General features: G+C 46.5%; 2 protein-coding genes across 11 annotated transcripts; one reads left to right on the forward strand and one right to left on the reverse strand.

Annotated features, from left to right (window-relative positions):
• Positions 1-28: 28 nt before the first annotated feature.
• On the reverse strand, positions 29-5328 carry THYN1 (thymocyte nuclear protein 1). Of its 7 annotated transcripts, none has more exons than XM_054441446.2 (8): positions 5053-5328; positions 4594-4670; positions 2882-3060; positions 2023-2091; positions 1575-1667; positions 917-1012; positions 556-706; positions 29-234 (listed from the first exon to the last, which is right to left on the reverse strand). In XM_054441446.2, the coding sequence occupies exons 1-8, from the start codon at positions 5136-5138 to the stop codon at positions 188-190; spliced, it is 798 nt and encodes a 265-aa protein (XP_054297421.1). In that variant the 5' UTR covers positions 5139-5328; the 3' UTR covers positions 29-187. The 7 variants fall into 7 exon arrangements, with proteins under 7 accessions (XP_054297421.1, XP_054297422.1, XP_054297424.1 ...); XM_054441447.2 differs by having other exon boundaries at positions 5057-5154; XM_054441449.2 differs by having other exon boundaries at positions 4594-4653; positions 5053-5118.
• ACAD8 (acyl-CoA dehydrogenase family member 8) lies at positions 5263-17577 on the forward strand. 4 transcript variants are annotated; one of them, XM_054441441.2, is made up of 11 exons: positions 5263-5460; positions 8215-8315; positions 8754-8923; positions 10182-10291; positions 10728-10804; positions 11190-11327; positions 12611-12746; positions 12842-12939; positions 13301-13453; positions 14079-14181; positions 16626-17577. In XM_054441441.2, exons 1-11 carry the CDS (start codon positions 5355-5357, stop codon positions 16676-16678), a joined length of 1245 nt encoding a protein of 414 aa, XP_054297416.1. In that variant the 5' UTR covers positions 5263-5354; the 3' UTR covers positions 16679-17577. The 4 variants fall into 4 exon arrangements, with proteins under 4 accessions (XP_054297416.1, XP_054297415.1, XP_063527707.1 ...); XM_054441440.2 differs by lacking the exon at positions 16626-17577 and adding an exon at positions 14724-15605 and having other exon boundaries at positions 5329-5460; XM_063671637.1 differs by lacking the exon at positions 16626-17577 and having other exon boundaries at positions 5329-5460; positions 14079-15605.
• Positions 17578-18055: the final 478 nt, after the last annotated feature.

Raw genomic sequence — 18055 nt, forward strand, 5'->3', positions numbered from 1 at the left:
TGCACTCAGTGTGGTTTTAGAAGAAAAGTTCTTCAACTTTGATATTTTATTGAAAAAAGTACACAAAAACCACTGAGGTACACAAGCCCAGGTGAGCATACCAAGCAAGCCCCCTCACACCTTCTTTTGTCTGAAAAAAGCTTGACTTTGGAGCAATGTCTTGCCCATTCCAGCAGCAGTATCTCAGTTAACTTGGTTCTTTTTCCTCCAGGCTCAAAACAAAATCAAACTCTTCTACAAAAAAAGGGAAAAAGGAAGAATTAGGTCTTAATGTCTCCTCTTGAACAGGAAAGTTGTGCCAGGCACAGGTACATTTTACATGATACAAAGGCGAGCAGTCATTCGTTCAAAACTATTTACCAGGTGCCAAGCACTGTAGAGTACTGGGTAATAGTAACAGGTAACTCAGGCCACATTCCCTCCCTCATGGATGTTACAGGTGAGGATGCTGACTGAGAAAGGTGAAGTACCATGCCCAAGTTTAACCAGCTAGTAAGTGGGAATTCATGAGGTCATTGTGGTATATGGACAATAAAGGAGAGGGCCCACTCTTACCTTGGGTCAGGGGCTGGATTGATAATCTCTGGCGAGTGAAGAGAACCATATTTTTTAAGGGGCCACCAGTAGCTTTGTGAGCTTGATGATAGGATTTGAGCTCAGCCAGGGGAATGAAACGCTTCATCATCCGAACAAACTGTACATCCACCTATGTGACAACAGTGTACATGATAGAAAGATGTGTCTAGGCTGATTGTGCCCACTGTATTTTTAACCGCCTGCAGGAAGCTCCTATCTCAGTATCACCTCATCTGAGTAAGTGCTGGGCTGTGTACCTTGACCTACAGTCACCCCAATCGTCTTCCTCCCCTCCTTGTTCATCCTTCCCCTGTCATGAAATAGAAAGCATGGTCTTTACCATGGACCACTTAGGGTTGTCCTCTTTGCTAGATGGGTCATAATGGGGATTGTTTTTCTCAAACTGTGTGTGGTCTGGGTAAGCCTCTTTCACGATCTGAAACCAAAACAAAAGTTTTGAATCATTTGCCTGCAGTCAGCTCCACAGCCAATCTTTAATCCATATCCAACTTTCATTTCTTCCCTGCACATTCTTACCCCGTCTGCCTTGCTGTAGAGCCAATGGGGGCTCAGATATTTTGAAATAATATATAGTCTAATATACAGACTAGGAAATCAACTCTGTTTTTACAAGTCTTAAAAACATGCTCTAAAAACAAATGGCAAAGGTTATTACTGGTACCACTGTTTTTTTCCCACCTGCACAGTTAATAATTTTATCCTGATAAGCTTGGAGGAGCTACCATCAGGCCTGTTTTCGAGTGAGATCAAGACTTAGAGGTGGAGTGAAGTCTGTGCTAGTGGGACCTGAATGAAGGCCTGCTTTGAGTTGTCATATAGGAAGGGGCCAGGGCAGTTTTTCCCTATTCCTGTACAAGGGGGATGGGGTGGGGAAGAGTGTACTTTTTTGTTGCCTAATTAAGGTATATCCCTTTATATCTACTTAAGTTAGTCTCCCTGGAGGGAAAGGGATTCACACCAAAACCTGCCCAACTAACCTTCATGAGTCCTGCGATGCCTGGCTCTTTGCAGTTGCTATGATAGAAGAAGGCTGCTTCTCCTAGCTTCATGGCTCTAAGGAAGTTCCGAGCCTGCCTCAGGGAAGAAGAAAGAGTAACTATCCTCCCACCAGCTGGAAAGTACTCGCTTTTAGCAGAAATCAAGTCTGGTTTTAATAGGTGGCTGTCTATTGTCTGCAACTTCTCAATTCATTAGAAAGTCCTTCCCCTTTGCCAGGACACCCAGACTTTTACCAGGACGTTGGCCAGAACACAGGCCAATTGAAAATTTCATGCAGAGTACTTAAGGCATTTTTTAATACATTATCGGTTTGGTTCTGAGAAAAAGCAACCTTGGCCAAGAGGTTCTGCTACTGAGTAAGTCATGAGGAGGAGGCAGGCATTTATCCCACCTGGGTCTCAGGGGACCTCCTCCTTACCCTCTTACCTGGTAGTTACGAACACCGTCCCAGCATGTTGTCTGTTTGGGCTGTGCTTTGAGATCCTCAATGCTGAACTAGGCAAGAGGAAATAAATTCAATCATTAAACAATCCTTGGCCAGTTAGTAAGCATATATGGAAGCAGACAGTTCCTTCCCCTACAGTGAGTTCCCCCCTACACTGGCTATAGAGGAAGTATGCAGTTCACCGGGAAGTGGCTCCACAGAGACTTCTGTTGGGTGAATGTGAGTAAGCCTTGTGTTACCTTGTTATCCTTGCTAATTATGAGGATTAGCTGAATGAATAATCTAGGTGATAAAGTAATCTGCTAGTTACTTGCATTTTACTTTATATTTCTTCTATAATATTTCTGCTTATATTTTTCCCAGGCTATATTAAATTCCCTGAAATATACATCAACTGTTGGCAGGGAGACACCTAGGAGCATGGCAGGTGTTCAGAAAAAGGTAACCTAAGATTGAGGTTGGCAAACTATAGCCTTCAGGGCAAATCTAACCCCATGCTGGATTTCGTGAATAAAGTTGAACTTGAACACAACCACAGCTGTTTACTTATTATCTGTGGCCACTCTCTTGCTACAAGGGCAGGGTTGCAACAGAGACTGTAACACGCAGAAGCCTACAAAATTTACTCTCTGGCCCTTTGTAGCAAAGGTTAGCCAACCCCTGCCCTAGATGGACAGGTTCACAAACCAGTTGATAATAAACCCTGCCGATTTTATTCATTTTTACCTTTTTCCTTCCCTTCAAAGATAAGAAGCTGGGGATGGAACCCTATGGTGTCCCATATTCACTTCTCATTTAAAAAACACCATGAAGGGACTGGAGACAGGTCAAGGGTCTCACCTTCACATCTACACCTTTCTCTAGTCGGCTCTCTGGCTCTGACTTCATCAGCCAGTGGCTGCTTAGATTCTTCAAACAGTTTTTAGTGGCTGAAGTCTTCTGAGGGTTGGAGTCCTCCACTTTAGCTAATGCCTCACCTGAGTTCTCAGTTTTGGTGCGTTTTCCTGATAGTCCCTTGTCTGCAATAGGAGAAGCAAAAAGAAAAGATCATGCTTGTTAGAGGCAATGTTTCCTAATGGAAAAAGCTTAGCTTTGGAGTCAGACCTGGATTCAAATCATGGATCCATTACCAGCTGTAGGAACTTAATCTTACTATTAAGAAGCTTTCCTTATCCGTAAAAATTAGACAAGAATACCTACCTTACAGGGTATCTTCTGGATTATCTATTCAATAGGATAAGAACACCTTACAGGGTTGTTCAGGATTAAAGGTCCTGACAGTAGTCAATACATGTTTTCCTTTCCTCACTCTCTCTTCTATGCCTTTGCATAGGAAAGAGGAAACTGAGCACCTACTTGCAACTACTTTGAAGCTTAGATGAGATAATACAAAGGGCCTAGACAATGCCTGGCATTACAATAATGCTCAATAAAAGCATTATTATTCTCATCTCATACTTCTTTCCTTCTTGCTCACTGTGGCTCCTGGCCCGTCTCCTTTCTGCTCCTTGAAGGTGCCAATAAAAGTTGAAAGAAACAGTTCATTCAGGACACTGTAGAAATGGTGATGATTCGATTTCATCCCAAGACAATTAGAATGTGCCTGGAACACAGTAGGCATTCAGTAGCTAAGTTGTTAAATTACTATATGACAGGGCCCAAGGTCTATGTGTTACCCTAACCCTAACTCGGTTAATCTACATAACCTGTGAGATGTTATACTCTTCATCTGGGAAGCATGCTCCAGATCACACATCCAGTAATGGTGGAATCAAGATATGAGGTCAGCACCTGTCACTGAGGTCTATCTGAAGCTACTTAATGACTATACTGCCTCTGAATTTAGTCAAAGTCCCTACATCAATTGTCATTAAATACCATTTATGGCTGTCTAATGCTCTGAACCCAGCATACCTTCCTAACCTAGTTTCCTAATGGCCCCTTAGGAGTTAACAGGCCCACTGCAAACACCGCATATTGATAAATAACTACAGTGTGCTGTAGTATATCTGGAACCCCTATCATTCCCAAAAGAGGTACCTTCTGTACCTTCCAATGTGCCTCCTCCTCCATCCACTTAGAATGCAATCCATCTTTGTGATTATAAAAACGACATCACGTTTTCTTAGTAGTAAACTTTTCCCGTGTTAAGTCTCGCATTCTTCAAGGCTGGGCTCAAATTCCACTTCCTTCTCGAGGCCTTCCCTGTGATTCCTCCCTCTATAACCTTAACAATCCATTCTCCCGAACCCCATCACATCTGTTTGTAGTTTACCCGCAAGCAGGCGCTCTATATTCTTTAGCACGCCACCTGGTATCGCAAATAGTCTTTGTGCGTAACAACCATTGCCTGAATAAACAAGAAAAAGGAACTCTAGGTAGGAGCTTGGTGAGACAAGTAAAGAAAATGGAGAGTGATTAAGGATAATGGAGTAAAAATATCACAAAGGGTTCTCTCAACAAGCAGGGAGTGAAAAATGAAGAGTACTAAACAGGCTCGTCGAGAAAGGTTTTTTCTTGGGCTGCCTTTGTGCAGCCTAGGGGCAGCTCACCTGAACCAGAAGTCCCAGCCAGCCTCTTCCGAGGTCTCGACATGGTCACCCTGCAGAGGACTGAAGTGCGGAAGATTCTGGAATCAACGGAGATACAAGAAAGAATGCTAATGTCCTCCAAAACCCGCGCAGAGCGAGATGGAGGCAACGAGAGGCAGCCTAGAATGTCTCCAACTTTTGCGAAACACAGACACCGTGTTTGAGCCCCTCAAATCCTTCCCTCCATTATCTGCAACATTTCCATCTCGCATAACCTGCCCCTAAACTCTTCTCGGTTCTGTCCTTGGTCCTTCTCATCCAGGAACCCCTATCTCAGTATGTAGTTCACTGGGAAGTGGCTCCACAGAGACACTTTTGTTGGGTGAATATAAGTAAGCCTTGTGTTACCTTGTTATCCTTGCTAATTAGGATCAATTGAATGGATAATCTAGATGATAAAGTAATTTGCTGGCTACAGACCCACCACTCCGCAGACGTGACGGGTCCTCCTCCGCTGCGCCGCAGGCAGTGCAGCGCGACCCCGCGGCGCTCGGTGGGCGGTGCATCTCTGCGGCGCCGAGGCCTCGAGGACTTCTGGGAATTGTAGTCCTGGCCCTTTGGGAGCCCGCCTGGCACCTGGGTGGTTACGGCTCGTGGGAGGACTACAACCCCCAGGCTGCAGTGGGACAGGCGTTGCCGGGTCGCAGGTCCCGCCAGTGCGAGCGCTACGGAGGTCAAAGGCGTTCAGAGTCTTAGCTGAACGCGGAGCTGCGGCTGCTGTGATGTGGAGCGGCTGCCGGCGTCTCGGGGCGCGCCTCGGCTGCCTGCCCGGCGGTCTCCGGGCCCTCTTCCAGACCGGCCACCGGAGCTTGAGCTCCTGCATCGACCGTAAGGATCTCCTGGGCGGGCAGGAGGACAGGTGTCCAGAACCCCGGCGGACATATGTCCGCGAGGGGCTGCAGTCTCCCCGTTCCATCCAGTCACCCCGGCGTCAGCTCCCCTTCCGGCCAGTCACCCCCCTGGCCTGGCTCCCTACTCCGGCCGGTCACCCCCGGCCCGGCTGCCCCCTCCGGTCGGTCACCACTATCCGGGTCCCCATCTGGCCTGTCACCGCCGCCCCGGTCCTCCTCCGGCCGGTCGTCCCCCCGCAGGTTCCCCTCCGGCCGGTCACCCCGGCCCGGGTCCTCCTGCGGCCGGTCACCCTCGGATGCTTAGAGAAGTGAAGAAATTTGGGGCTTGGTTGTTGTTGGGTTGGTTGGTTTTTAATCATGACAGTAGGTCATAAAGGCAGTGAGAATGTAAGAAGCTGGCTGGGCGCTGATGGTGACAACTGAACAAGAACTCCAGGTCATACAAGATTTGCTCACACACGAAGATTTGGTATCTTAACACCTCTGGCTATAAGACACTTTTAGTGTTGAAACTCAAGCAGGAAAAATAATTATTATTGCTAGTGGGAAACTGCCAGAGCTGACAAACTTGAGTGTCTTTAGGCTGAACAGTAACTTGAATGTAGCAAGGAGTGGTGGAGACCCGGCCAGTTCGTGACTTCTCTGCCAAGAATCTTTATAAACACTTTTTTCTTCTGAAATATTTTTAAATTTATTTTAAATAAATGACAGTTTTCTTCACAACAGAATAAGTCCCTTAGATATCAGATCTATAAAGTACAGTAAGGCATAGAATACTGTTTTCTTCTGAATGTCCTAAAACTCATTCAAGAGGTGCTGCCCTGTCCTAGCGCTTAGAATTTGATAACCCAGCTTACCCTGGTTGATACCAAAGCAGATAAGGAATTATTTAGAGGTGGGTTTTGTTGTTGTTTGCATCTTGCCTACACTTGAGTGGCTCTGCAGTAAAAGGCTTTTCCCATTTCATTTGGACTGTTTTTCTATTTAGCTTTACCTTTTTAGTGTATATGTATTGGCATCTTGAACTCTGCTAGTAACTACGTGTTAGCATCTTGAACTCTGCTAGTAACTGGCAAAGTTCATGAGTGGTGGTATTTGTTTTGTTTTTATAGTGTATTTCCTTCTGGGAACTTGTGTTTACTTATGCATATGATTTTCATAAAACTATTTCCTTCCATTAGAATGCAACTCAGATTTATTTCTTAAGCCTGTGGTTCCTTGAACTATTTGTTTTAGGAAGTAGCCATTTACAGAAGAAGAAGATTTGTTAACATTTAATGAGCTCTTGCTAGGATTGAAATAGTCATCCTTTGTGTGAGTGGATCTTATTTATTTATTTTTTTGAGATGGAGTCTCACTCTGTCACCCAGGCTGGAGTACAGTGGCGCAATCTCAACTCACTGCAACCTCTGCCCCACGGGTTCAAGCAATTCTTGTGCCTCAGCCTCCCAAATAGCTGGGATTACAGGCACCTGCCACCATGCCCAGCTACTTTTTATATTTTTAGTAGAGATGGGGTTTCACCATGTTGGACAAGCTGGTCTTGAACTCCTGACCTCAAGTGATCCACCTGCCTTGGCCTCCCCAAGGGCTGGGATTACAGGCATGAGCCACTGCGCCTGGCTGGATCATATTTATTTTTGTAACCCCAGCACTGCTACCTAGTAAACACCCAATAAACATTTTTTGGAAATGATCTTTGAGCCATGGTCTACAGTAACAGCAACGCTTGTACAAAATTGTGTAAATAAATGTCCTGACCCCAGTCAGAGAACCATGAATTGTTTATCCCTAACTCTCTTCCTGAGAGTAATACCCAACATAGGTTTCTGCTCTGAGTTTCTCAAGGCAGCCTAATCGTTAATCCTCAGAACTCTTCATTTCTGACTTTCCCATTTTAATGAGAGTACTGATCACAGAAAGCAGTGCCCTCTCCAGGCTCACATAGCCAGCCATTACTGATGCCCAGATTTGCCCCAAGGAACAGACTCTGGCACCTGCACTTGTGTTCTTCTGTAAGGACTGCATCGCTTGTAGGCACTGAAGTAAATTATTGTCAAGTGTGGCGCCATAGTCTTCCCATGGTGCTCTTTTTTCTTTTTTTCTTCTTTTGAAACGGAGTCTTGCTGTGTCACCCAGGCTAGAGTGCAGTGGCATGATCTCAGCTCACTGCAACCTCTGCCTCCTGGGTTCAAGCGATTCTCCTGTCTCACCCTCCCAAGTAGCTGGGATTACAGGCATGCGCCACCACACCCAGCTAATTTTTGTATTTTTAGTAGAGGTGGGGTTTTTCCATGTTGGTCAGGCTGGTCTTGAGCTCCTGACCTCAGGTGATCTGCCCGCCTCGGCCTCCTGAAGTGCTGGGATTACAGGCGTGAACCATCACGCCCAGCCCATAGTGCTCTTCAGTGTCAGTTATAATGACCAAAGTTCTAGCACTGTGGTCTCAACCTCTAGGTCTACAACTGCATTTTACTAAGTGGCTAGGATAAGAGATGTCTGGAAGTCCCCTATCCTGTTCTAGGTTGATCTGGATGTGTGCTAGAACTGTCGTTTCTCCATATGACAAGTGGAATAATGATAGAAGATGCCATTCTCTGGCTGTTAAAGGCCGTACTCTGTATGGGAAATACTACAGTAGATCCACTTTCACAACTTCATGGTGCTTCTTGTTGGCAACACCCTTCCCTGACCCTGTCCTAGAACTGAGTATATGCAATCCTGCCCACAGCTTCCGTGGGACTTAATGAAGAGCAGAAAGAATTTCAGAAAGTGGCCTTTGACTTTGCTGCCCGAGAGATGGCTCCAAATATGGCAGAGTGGGACCAGAAGGTAGGAGTTTTTCTTGTGCTTAGACGTTCTAACAGATGTCTCAGGCAGACCTTTATCTTTTTCTCCTGATAATGTAATTGTTAAATGTCTTCTCCACTTGCCAACTCTTACGGCAAGTAAGAATACCGGTAGTGGATGATTTTTCCTAGAAGGCATCCTGATCATCTTGTACATAACTTTTTTTTTTGTCAGTTGAATAAAGATTTGGATATAAAACTAAAGCAGTTCTATAGATAATAAAAAGAAACTTCTTAATGCCAGAAAAAATTTTTACAGAACCCATGTTAACTGATAACCACTGTAAGATGACAAACAGGCATATTAAGAGAATTCATATGCTTTCGCATGTGCAAGCATCCTAATCCCCTCACTGTACCCTCTAAAAGGTAGGCCGTCTCTGAATCAGTTGCTGATCACCCTGCTCTCTTTTGTACATAGGAGCTGTTCCCAGTGGATGTGATGCGGAAGGCAGCCCAGCTAGGCTTCGGAGGGGTCTACGTACAAACAGATGTGGGTGGGTCTGGGCTGTCACGTCTTGATACCTCTGTCATTTTTGAAGCCTTGGCTACAGGCTGCACCAGCACCACAGCCTATATAAGCATCCACAAGTGAGTGCCCAAGCTTGGAAGGCAGAATGAAGTGCTTACACGGGCTGACTGTGAGAGTTCAGATTCGTAGGAAAAAGATTGATCTTTTGAAGCTGAGTGTCCTCAAGGAACTGGACTTAAAAGTATACTCTAGGGGCCGGGCACAGTGGCTCATGCCTGTAATCCCAGCACTTTGGGAGGCCGAGGCAGGCAGATCACGAGGTCAGGAGTTTGAGACCAGCCTGGCCAACGTGGTGAAACCACGTCTCTACTAAAAATACAAAAAATTAGCCGGGTGTGGTGGTTGGCGCCTGTAGTCCCAGCTACTCGGGAGGCTGAGGCAGGAGGATGGTGTGAACCCGGGAGGCAGAGCTTGCAGTGAGCCAAGACAGACCACTGCCCTCCAGCCTGGGCGACAGAGCGAGACTCCGTCTCAAAAAAAATAAATAAAATAAGTACACGCTAGGTCTGTTGCTGCCTATTGGATTTGATTCTGTCATCCTGTGTGTTGCTTAGGGAATCAGGTCAGCCAGCTTTCTCAGAAATCTTATTTTGAGCTGGTACCAGGAGACTTCTCCAACAGAGTGATCAGGGTCCTCTCACCCTTTTATTTATTTATTTATTTTTAAGACGGAGTCTCACTCTGTCGCCCAGGCTAGAGTGCAGTGGCATGATCTCGGCTCACTGCAACCTCCGTCTCCCAGGTTCAAGCAATTCTCCCGCCTCAGCCTCCTGAGTAGCTGGGATTACAGGCACATGCTGCCACACCTGGCTAATTTTTTTTTTTGTATTTTTTAGTAGAGACGGGGTTTCACCATGTCAGTCAGGCTGGTCTCAAACTCCTGGCCTTGTGATCCACCTGCCTCGGCCTCCCATAGTGCTGGGATTACAGATGTGAGCCACCGCACCCGGCCCCTCTCACCCTTTTCCTCAATCCAAAGATGGAACTGCCAGTGATTTGAGGAAGTAATAGAAACTACTAATAGAAAGTACATATAACTCTGATTTTTAGAGGCTCGTGTAACCTAACTGGAAGTAGTACAAATGTCCTGGTGAGAAGTACCTCAGCCTGGTTATCTCTGGGTAGTCCTTATTCCAGGAATATGTTTTAATCCAGCCTTTGCCTTTAAAGAATCTTCCCAATTGCGACTTTTCCCTTCCCACTCTTCTGCTTTACTCTACTGCCCTGCCCTTTGTTCTCCTTCACCTTCTCCCCCAATGTTTTTTCTTTTCCATCTCTATTTCTGTCATTGTCTTTTCTTCTTGGTGTACCTATCAGCATGTGTGCCTGGATGATTGATAGCTTCGGAAATGAGGAACAGAGGCACAAATTTTGCCCACCACTCTGTACCATGGAGAAGTTTGCTTCCTACTGCCTCACTGAACCAGGTGAATTTGCCACACTGCACTGAGATGCAGCAGGGGGAGAGGCTTCCTGCTCAGATGGCGTGACCGAGCACACTGAGATACAGCAGGGGGAGAGGGTTCCTGCTCAGATGGCGTTACCGAGCACCCCTTCCAGCCTCTTGACACGCTGAGCCACTGTTTATCTAGCTGTTTGGTTGAGGAGTCATAGAGTCCTATGACCTGATGTCACAAGGACCAAGAAGCCTATCTGGTGTGTTGGGAGGTAGACAGTGGCCTGACTGGTATGAGCAGTTTCCACCAAGTACAGAGAGTTCCTTTGGCCACCTGGGTTTTGCAGTGGCACACTCTGAGCAGTGTCTGTTTAGGGAAGGTTTCCTAGAAGATAGAATTGTGCTGGGCTCCCTCGGCCTCACTGACTTTCTCACCTTCTCTCTGCTGCCTTTTGATCCCTCCTCAGGAAGTGGGAGTGATGCTGCCTCTCTTCTGACCTCCGCTAAGAAACAGGGAGACCATTACATCCTCAGTGGCTCCAAGGTACTAGCGTGCGCCCTCCCAGAGCACTTCGGAGATTGTTCCCAGCTTCCTCCTGACATCTTCTGGTTCCTTCACATCTGCGGGTTTATACTCCCATAGGATTTTTATGTGTTGGGAAGAGAACCTCTGACCCATTTCTCTTTCTTTATTCTCACTGTTTCTATCTCTCCTAATCTGATTCCAGATCATTTCATTGACTTTTGTCTATCCTTTTTATACTCTCTTCAACTGTGTCTCTGATTCCGCAGTCAGTGCAGCTACCTTTTACCCCACCTCAGTGTCTGTGCCATTGGACCTTATTGTTAGGAGGACCCCAGTGGGGCTCCCAGACGCTGTGAGAACTCAAGCATTCCCTCGTCCTTTTGCACCCCTTCTACCCCCACAGGCCTTCATCAGTGGTGCTGGTGAGTCAGACATCTATGTGGTCATGTGCCGAACAGGAGGACCAGGCCCCAAGGGCATCTCATGCATAGTTGTTGAGAAGGGGACCCCTGGCCTCAGCTTTGGCAAGAAGGAGAAAAAGGTGAGTGGCTGTTGGACAGGAAACAATTCAGATTATGAGACTCTGCCACCTGCCAGCCCAACTCCTGCTCTATTTCAGAAAACAGGTTTGCATACTTGCTAACCTACCTTTGAAGCAGTTGCTTCTATTAGGATTTTCAACAGGAGCATATGAAATACAACAGGGCATTGTTAAATAAACACTGGGCCTCTGGGGAAAGTGACAACGTTTGCCAGTAAGTTCTTCAAGCCACCTGTTAGTGTTCTGACCTCTCCTGCCTCTGCTTTTGGCCTGTGTTCCTTATCCAGCTTCTTACGTTGGTGCACTTTGTTGCTCCAGGAAGAGACACTTAGAGAAGACCTGGTGTTGACCACAAGTCTCAGTAATGGAAGGCATGTGGTCCCTTTTTCTTCTTTGATTAAAAATAAAGTAAAACTCATTGGAGATGATTGTGGGTATTTCAGCAACCTAAGAAGGACACTTAGGTACTGTAAGTAATTTGAAAAGTAAGATACTTCTGTTATTAAGAACCGCCATGGCCAGGGCATGAACAGGAGACCTGTGATTATGTAACCGTAATTGGCAATAAGGGCTCAAGACCCATTCAGATTTTTTAGGCCAGATGCTCAAAGCAGTCACCTCTCTCTAGTTTGTACTGTTCTGGGGGACTTTGTGAGAGAAGGCAGGTAATGAAATGACCCCTAAGTGTACCTCTTTCTCACAGCTCCTCGGGTTTCCGTATTCTCCTACAGGACCCTTCCTGGTCCTCTGTAACTGCAAAGCATTATGCATTTCAGCACCCTTCTCTGTGGCAACACAGCAACCATTTCCTAGGCTTCTACTGTGTGCAAAGCCCACGCTAACTCCTGGGCAGGAAGACCTTCAATAAAAGGCTTAGAAATGGAGTTTATCCTGCCAACAAAAGAGAGCAAGGAAATGATGTAAAGGCAGTCGTATTTTCAGAGCCAGAGAGGAACTGGGAGATTGTAGATAGTTTGTGGTTTTCAATTAGAGGCACTGAAATTGGGGGCAGTTGGTGTCACAATCCTAAAAGAAGTTGTGAGAAGTGTTTGTAGGTTAGTCAGGTAGAGTAGACATTAGAAAGTAGATTCTCTTAATAAGTTAGAAAATGTTTAGCTGAAACAGATATCTTTGTGAGTGCTGACAGGCCTTTAAACCTGAACTTTTTCTTTTTCCTCATTTTAAGTTCTTGTGGGTCCATACCTCACAGGCTCCTGTCCCGAGGGAAGGCCGCCCTACCTGCTGGATTGTTGGGCAACCACACAGTCCCTGATTTTTGCCAGGTGGGGTGGAACTCCCAGCCAACACGAGCTGTGATCTTCGAAGACTGTGCCGTCCCTGTGGCCAACAGAATTGGGAGCGAGGGGCAGGGCTTCCTCATTGCCGTGAAAGGACTGAACGGAGGGAGGATCAATATTGGTGAGACACGCAGGGGTGTGGCAGGGAGGTAGCGGTCCGGGACCGGCAGTGCTGTTTTCCAGCTCGGTTGGAACGTCGGTGCTCTTCCCCTCTAGCTTCCTGCTCCCTGGGGGCTGCCCACGCCTCTGTCATCCTCACCCGAGACCACCTCAATGTCCGGAAGCAGTTTGGAGAGCCTCTGGCCAGTAACCAGGTAACCTCTCCCTTGCCTCCACATGGCTTTGCACTATTTGCAGCCCGGGGCCTGCTCTAGGGCCCACATCTAGGAGAGAAGCCAGGAAATTCCTGTCAGTCCCACCACTGTCCTAGCCAGAGCTTGTGCTTTATTTCTGTCCATCTTTTCTCAGGATATCTTTAACGATATTAAAGTGTCGGGCGAGTGAAGTGGACTTAGCACTTAAAAGCAATAAATTTCCTCTGTAGAAAAAGCAAGAGACTTTGAAGCTTTGGATCACTTAGAAAAGGCGCCTCAGAGATGTCTTACCAAGGCTCCTACACCAGGTGCTGGTCTAAGCCCCTCAGTCTTGTCTGGTTCTCTTCTCCCTGTGCTGCAGTACTTGCAATTCAAACTGGCTGATATGGCAACAAGGCTGGTGGCCGCGCGGCTGATGATCCGCAATGCAGCAGTGGCTCTGCAGGAAGAGAGGAAAGATGCAGTGGCCTTGTGCTCCATGGCCAAGCTCTTTGCTACAGATGAATGCTTTGCTGTAAGTGATTCCTCTGGCTTTCCTGGATGGACAGGAAACAGCTGCTAGGCCCAGGGGTCTTGAGAGACATGAGTCAGCTTTGGAACCCAGCCCTCCTGGAATCCCACAAGGATCACCTTAAGCTTAAGGATATAAATTAACTCATGAGCGGCCTATGTGGGAGCTCTCATCGCTGGCTTTTAGGCCTGCTGCATGCCATTATACACTTCATTATGTCACTGTTGTTTGGTTGTGTTCTAGGCGAGAAACCACCTTTGGAAGGTTCACCGCAGCCCAACTTTAGCACTCTGCCATGTTTACATTGTCAGGCTGCATTGCCACTAGGGGGAACCGTAGCTTTTTATCATCGCAGCCAGGGTGGCTGTGGGCAGCTTCTGCCTGGCAGGTAGTAAGGGAGAGGGGTAGAGGGCTTTGAGTCGCCTGTCTGGGGGGAAGTGACAAGTTTAGTAGGTGAACTTCCCTTGTCTCTAACCTTACAGAATGTGGAGGCCCTCTTTGAGCTTGGCTGTTTGTGGTTCTTTCATTAGTTTATGGCTGGCTGCTAGATCGTGGGCTGGGGTAGGAAGGGAAGCTGCTTGCTCCACAGTCTTCCCAGAGTCCAAGACTAGTCCCTGTCTCCCTGCAGATCTGCAACCAGGCCTTACAGATGCACGGGGGCTACGGCTACCTGAAGGATTACGCTGTTCAGCAGTACGTGCGGGACTCCAGGGTCCACCAGATTCTAGAAGGTAAAAATTGCCAGAGGTTAATCTCTTCCCTTCAGAACGGGGGTAGGATCGCTGCTTTCCCCACTGTGTCTGTCCCCATGCCTCCTGGGCCTCAGGGTCCAGTCAAGCCCTGTCTGTCTCGAGGCTTCCTCCTCCCTCCCTCTGTGCAGAGCTGTTCTGGCAGGGGCTTGGTGCACAAAAACAGCTCCAGCCTGGAGTCCAGAGCCTCAGCTTCGTCACCGTGGGTGGGCATCAGATCGCTCTGCTACTGCCCTTTTCCTCTGTAGATTTGCGAGAAGGGTGAACTGAGATCATGGATGAGAAAGCATGTTGAAACTACAGCCGGGGCTTTTCTCTAAGGTTATAGAGTACGTGGTTCTCAGGGATCCAAGAACAGTGATGTACAAGGCAGATGTGAGCCAGTATGGTTATCAGTAGCTCTATATTGATTATCAGCCAGATGGCCTAAAAGATACCTGATTCAATATTGCTAGTGTATTTTTCAATAAAATAAACCATCAGTATATGAGTATCTTCTTGGTAGTCACAGACATTCTGTCTAGGAAACATGGAAGCCGTTGGGGTTGGGCTCGGAGCCTGGCTGTCTCCACTCTCTACAGCCAGTGTGGAAGTCTTGAAATGACACGACTCTTGGAAAAGCAGGAGGGGCAGAGGCTTCTTTGAGTGACTTCAGTGAAGCAACGTGAGGCTGCCTTGCTGGAAACATCATATGATGGGGCTTCCCTGCCCCTTTCACAGCACCCTTCTCAAACCTCAGCCTGTGCTGGAATCGCCTGGAGGGCATGGGAACACAGATTGCGGGCCTCAACCCCAGAGCTTCTGCTCCAGAGGGTCTAGTGTGGGCCTGGGAATTTGTATCTGCAACAAGTCTTCAAGTGAGGCTGCCACAGCTTGTCTGAGAACCACACTTTGAGACCCACCACTCTGGTGTTAGTGTCAGAGTCACAGGCTACCACAGGTTAGACTACTGCTTTCTTCTGCAAACCTCATTCCAGAAAGATGTTTATGGGCTCAGTCGCCAGTGTTCAAACTGAATTCCCCAGAGTCGTTTTCCTTCCATTACTCTTGGAATTGCTTTCTCACTGAGCTTTCTGTGCGCAGGAAACTTCGCCTTCATTCTGACTCTGTCTCCACCCTGCAGTAATAAGCGGGAAAACATTTATTTTAGGCCACACCGTCACCCACTTACAGAAGAATCGGGGCACTCATCACTGTATCACTTTGTTTCATCGTGGACTTTACTTTTGGATAAATCTACAGTTTATGCTTTATTTGAGACGATATGACTACTGATTCCTCGAGGGGGTTTATATTTCTTTTTGCATTAAAGGCCACTGCTAAAAATGAAGCAAATAATTGATACCCTCCTTTCAGGGAAAATGTTCTCATTCTTTTATAAATCAGTTTTCTGATTACCAAAGAAATGTGTATTTATTGTTGAAACCTTATAAAATTAGGAAAAGTAGGCTGGGTGCGGTAGCTTATGTCTGTAATCCCAGCACTTTGGGAGGCTGAGGCGGGTGGATCACGTGAGGCCAGGAGTTCAAGACCAGCTTGGCCAACATGGTGAAACCCCGTCTCTACCAAAAATACAAAAAATTGGCTGGGCACGGTGGCTTACGCCTGTAATCCCAGGTGTGATTTGGGAGGCCGAGACGGGTGGATCATATGAGGTCATGAGTTCGAGACCAGCCTGGCCAACCTGGTGAAGCCCCGACTGTCTAAAAATATAAAAAGTTGGCTGGGCGTGGTGGTGCACGCCTGGAATCCCAGCTACTCGAGAGGCTGAGGCAGGAAGATCGCTTGAACCCAGGAGGTGGAGGTTGCAGTGAGCTGAGATTGCACCATCGCACTCCAGCCTGGGTGACAGTGAGACTCCATCTAAAAACAATACAAAAAATTAGCCGGGCCTGGTGGGGCCTGGTGGCACATGCTTGTGGTCCCAGCTACTCAAGAGGCTGAGGCAAGAGAATTGCTTGAACCTGGGAGGCAGAGGTTGCAGTGAGCCAAGATCACACCACTGCACTCCAGCCTGGGTGACAGCAAGACTGTCTCAAAAGAAAAGTAAAAGAAAAAAATTCACTCATGTTTCCACATCCGGAATGTTATTTTGGTACATCTCCTTTTGGGCATTTTACTCTGCCTTTGTTGGTACATTTTTAATTTTAATTAGAATTATCCTGTATATACTGTTTTTATTCTGCCTTTTTAAACTTTATATAAGCATTTTTACCATCAGAAGTTTTTAAAAAAGTATTATTTCCTGACATTTTTCAGTACTTTGTAGAGAAGTCTGATAATTTCATCTCTCCCAGGCTAAAAGCAATGATTGTAGTTTAAATCTGCAGCTACTCTGAACTAGGCCTGGAGCAGCCTGGTCAGAGCTTTACTAAACTCTCAGACTTTGCTGCTATGAAATTCTTCCTCCTTCCTCCCTCTTACAGGTAGCAATGAAGTGATGAGGATACTGATCTCTAGAAGCCTGCTTCAGGAGTAGAACCCACACTTGTTCTGGCCTGGTGTTCAGTGCGACTGCAGTCAGTGTTGAGTGGTGCCATGTGGGCCGCTCTATTCCAAATGAATCATGGATTAGACCCAAGGGCTGAGCTCCTCTAGGGCAGGACCTGCACCCTGTGTGTTGGCAGCAGCATCGGGTCTTGGACTGGGGCATAATCCCCAGTGGAACCGGAAGAGCTGGCCTGATGAGAAATGTCAGAAGAACACATACTACTACCTTGTTTTCCTAATGCCGGAAAGGTGACCAGTGAAGATTCACCGTCAAACCATGAAAGTCCTTTCTTGGATCCACTTTATCTTGACTAATCTGCATTTTGCTGGTTCACTGGATCCCTCCTCTAGGGGCCTGGGGACTTTAATTGAGGCTCTTCCTGATTCTAGAGCAAAGCTGTGCGAAGGGGAAATGGGGGAATGCCCTCCTGTCTGTGTCGTTCTCTGTGCCACAGCTACAGATGCAGAAGGTTTCTCTGGATAGCACATCTCTGAATGTAAATCACGATAAAATGGATATTTGGGAAACTTACTCCTAAGCTGTGATTTAGGGTATATTTCTACTTCTGGACTGCCTCAATATCAAGGGCTGAGACTTTTGAATTTTGAATATTCGTTGGGTTTCATATTAAGAAGCCTGTGGTCTAGGAATGGTATTCAGTGTTTCTCTTCCTGATAAACACTTTGAATATTTTTTTTGTGTTTTTGTTTCCTTTTCTGAAGTTATTCCTCTTTTTAAATATTTTTAATCACATTGATAAAATCTACCCTTCACCACCTCTGGTTCTACTAAAGTTGATTTTTATTTTAAATGTTTAATTGTATTTGATTAAACACTTAACTGGATTTTGGAATAATAAAACTCTCGTCCAATTTGGCTTTTAAAAAGCAGGCTCCTTAAATTATTAATAACTTTGCAAACTAAGCATTGTTTATGATGTATGAAAGTAGAATTAAAGTGAGATTCACAGATGGGACTTCAGGAGACCTTGTTTATTTGTTTGTTTGCTGTTTTTGTTATTTGTGAGACAGAGTCTTGCTCTGTTGCCTAGGCTGGCGTGCAGTGGCACAATCTCAGCTCACTGCAACTTCTTCCTCTGGGGTTCAAGTGATTCTCATGCCTCAGCCTCACAAGTAGCCGGGACTACAGGCGCAAGCCACCACGTCTGGCTAATTTTTGTATTTTTAGTAGAGACAGGGTTTCACCATGTTGGCCAGGCTGGTCTCAAACTCCTAGCCTCAAGTGATCTGCCCACCTCAGCCTCCCAAAGTGCTGGGATTACAAGCGTGAGCCACTGTGCCCAGCCAGGGGAACTGTTATAACTTATTACGTTACTCCATCCCCTCATCCCTATTGAAAAAAATA

This window comes from Pongo pygmaeus, chromosome 9 (assembly GCF_028885625.2).
Source record: "Pongo pygmaeus isolate AG05252 chromosome 9, NHGRI_mPonPyg2-v2.0_pri, whole genome shotgun sequence".
Lineage (NCBI taxonomy): Eukaryota > Metazoa > Chordata > Mammalia > Primates > Hominidae > Pongo > Pongo pygmaeus.

Bases quoted from the DNA above. Each gene is read 5' to 3' on its own strand.
- THYN1 (XM_054441446.2), bottom strand. From the start codon at position 5,138: ATGCACCGCCCACCGAGCGCCGCGGGGTCGCGCTGCACTGCCTGCGGC. The intron at 1,668-2,022 runs GTAAGAGGGTAA...TCCCTGAGGCAG, and splicing joins ACGGTGTTCGTAACTACCAG to GCTCGGAACTTCCTTAGAGC. The intron at 1,013-1,574 runs GTTAGTTGGGCA...TTTTGGTTTCAG, and splicing joins GCATCGCAGGACTCATGAAG to ATCGTGAAAGAGGCTTACCC.
- ACAD8 (XM_063671637.1), top strand. From the start codon at position 5,355: ATGTGGAGCGGCTGCCGGCGTCTCGGGGCGCGCCTCGGCTGCCTGCCC. The intron at 8,316-8,753 runs GTAGGAGTTTTT...TTTTGTACATAG, and splicing joins TGGCAGAGTGGGACCAGAAG to GAGCTGTTCCCAGTGGATGT. The intron at 12,940-13,300 runs GTAACCTCTCCC...CCTGTGCTGCAG, and splicing joins AGCCTCTGGCCAGTAACCAG to TACTTGCAATTCAAACTGGC.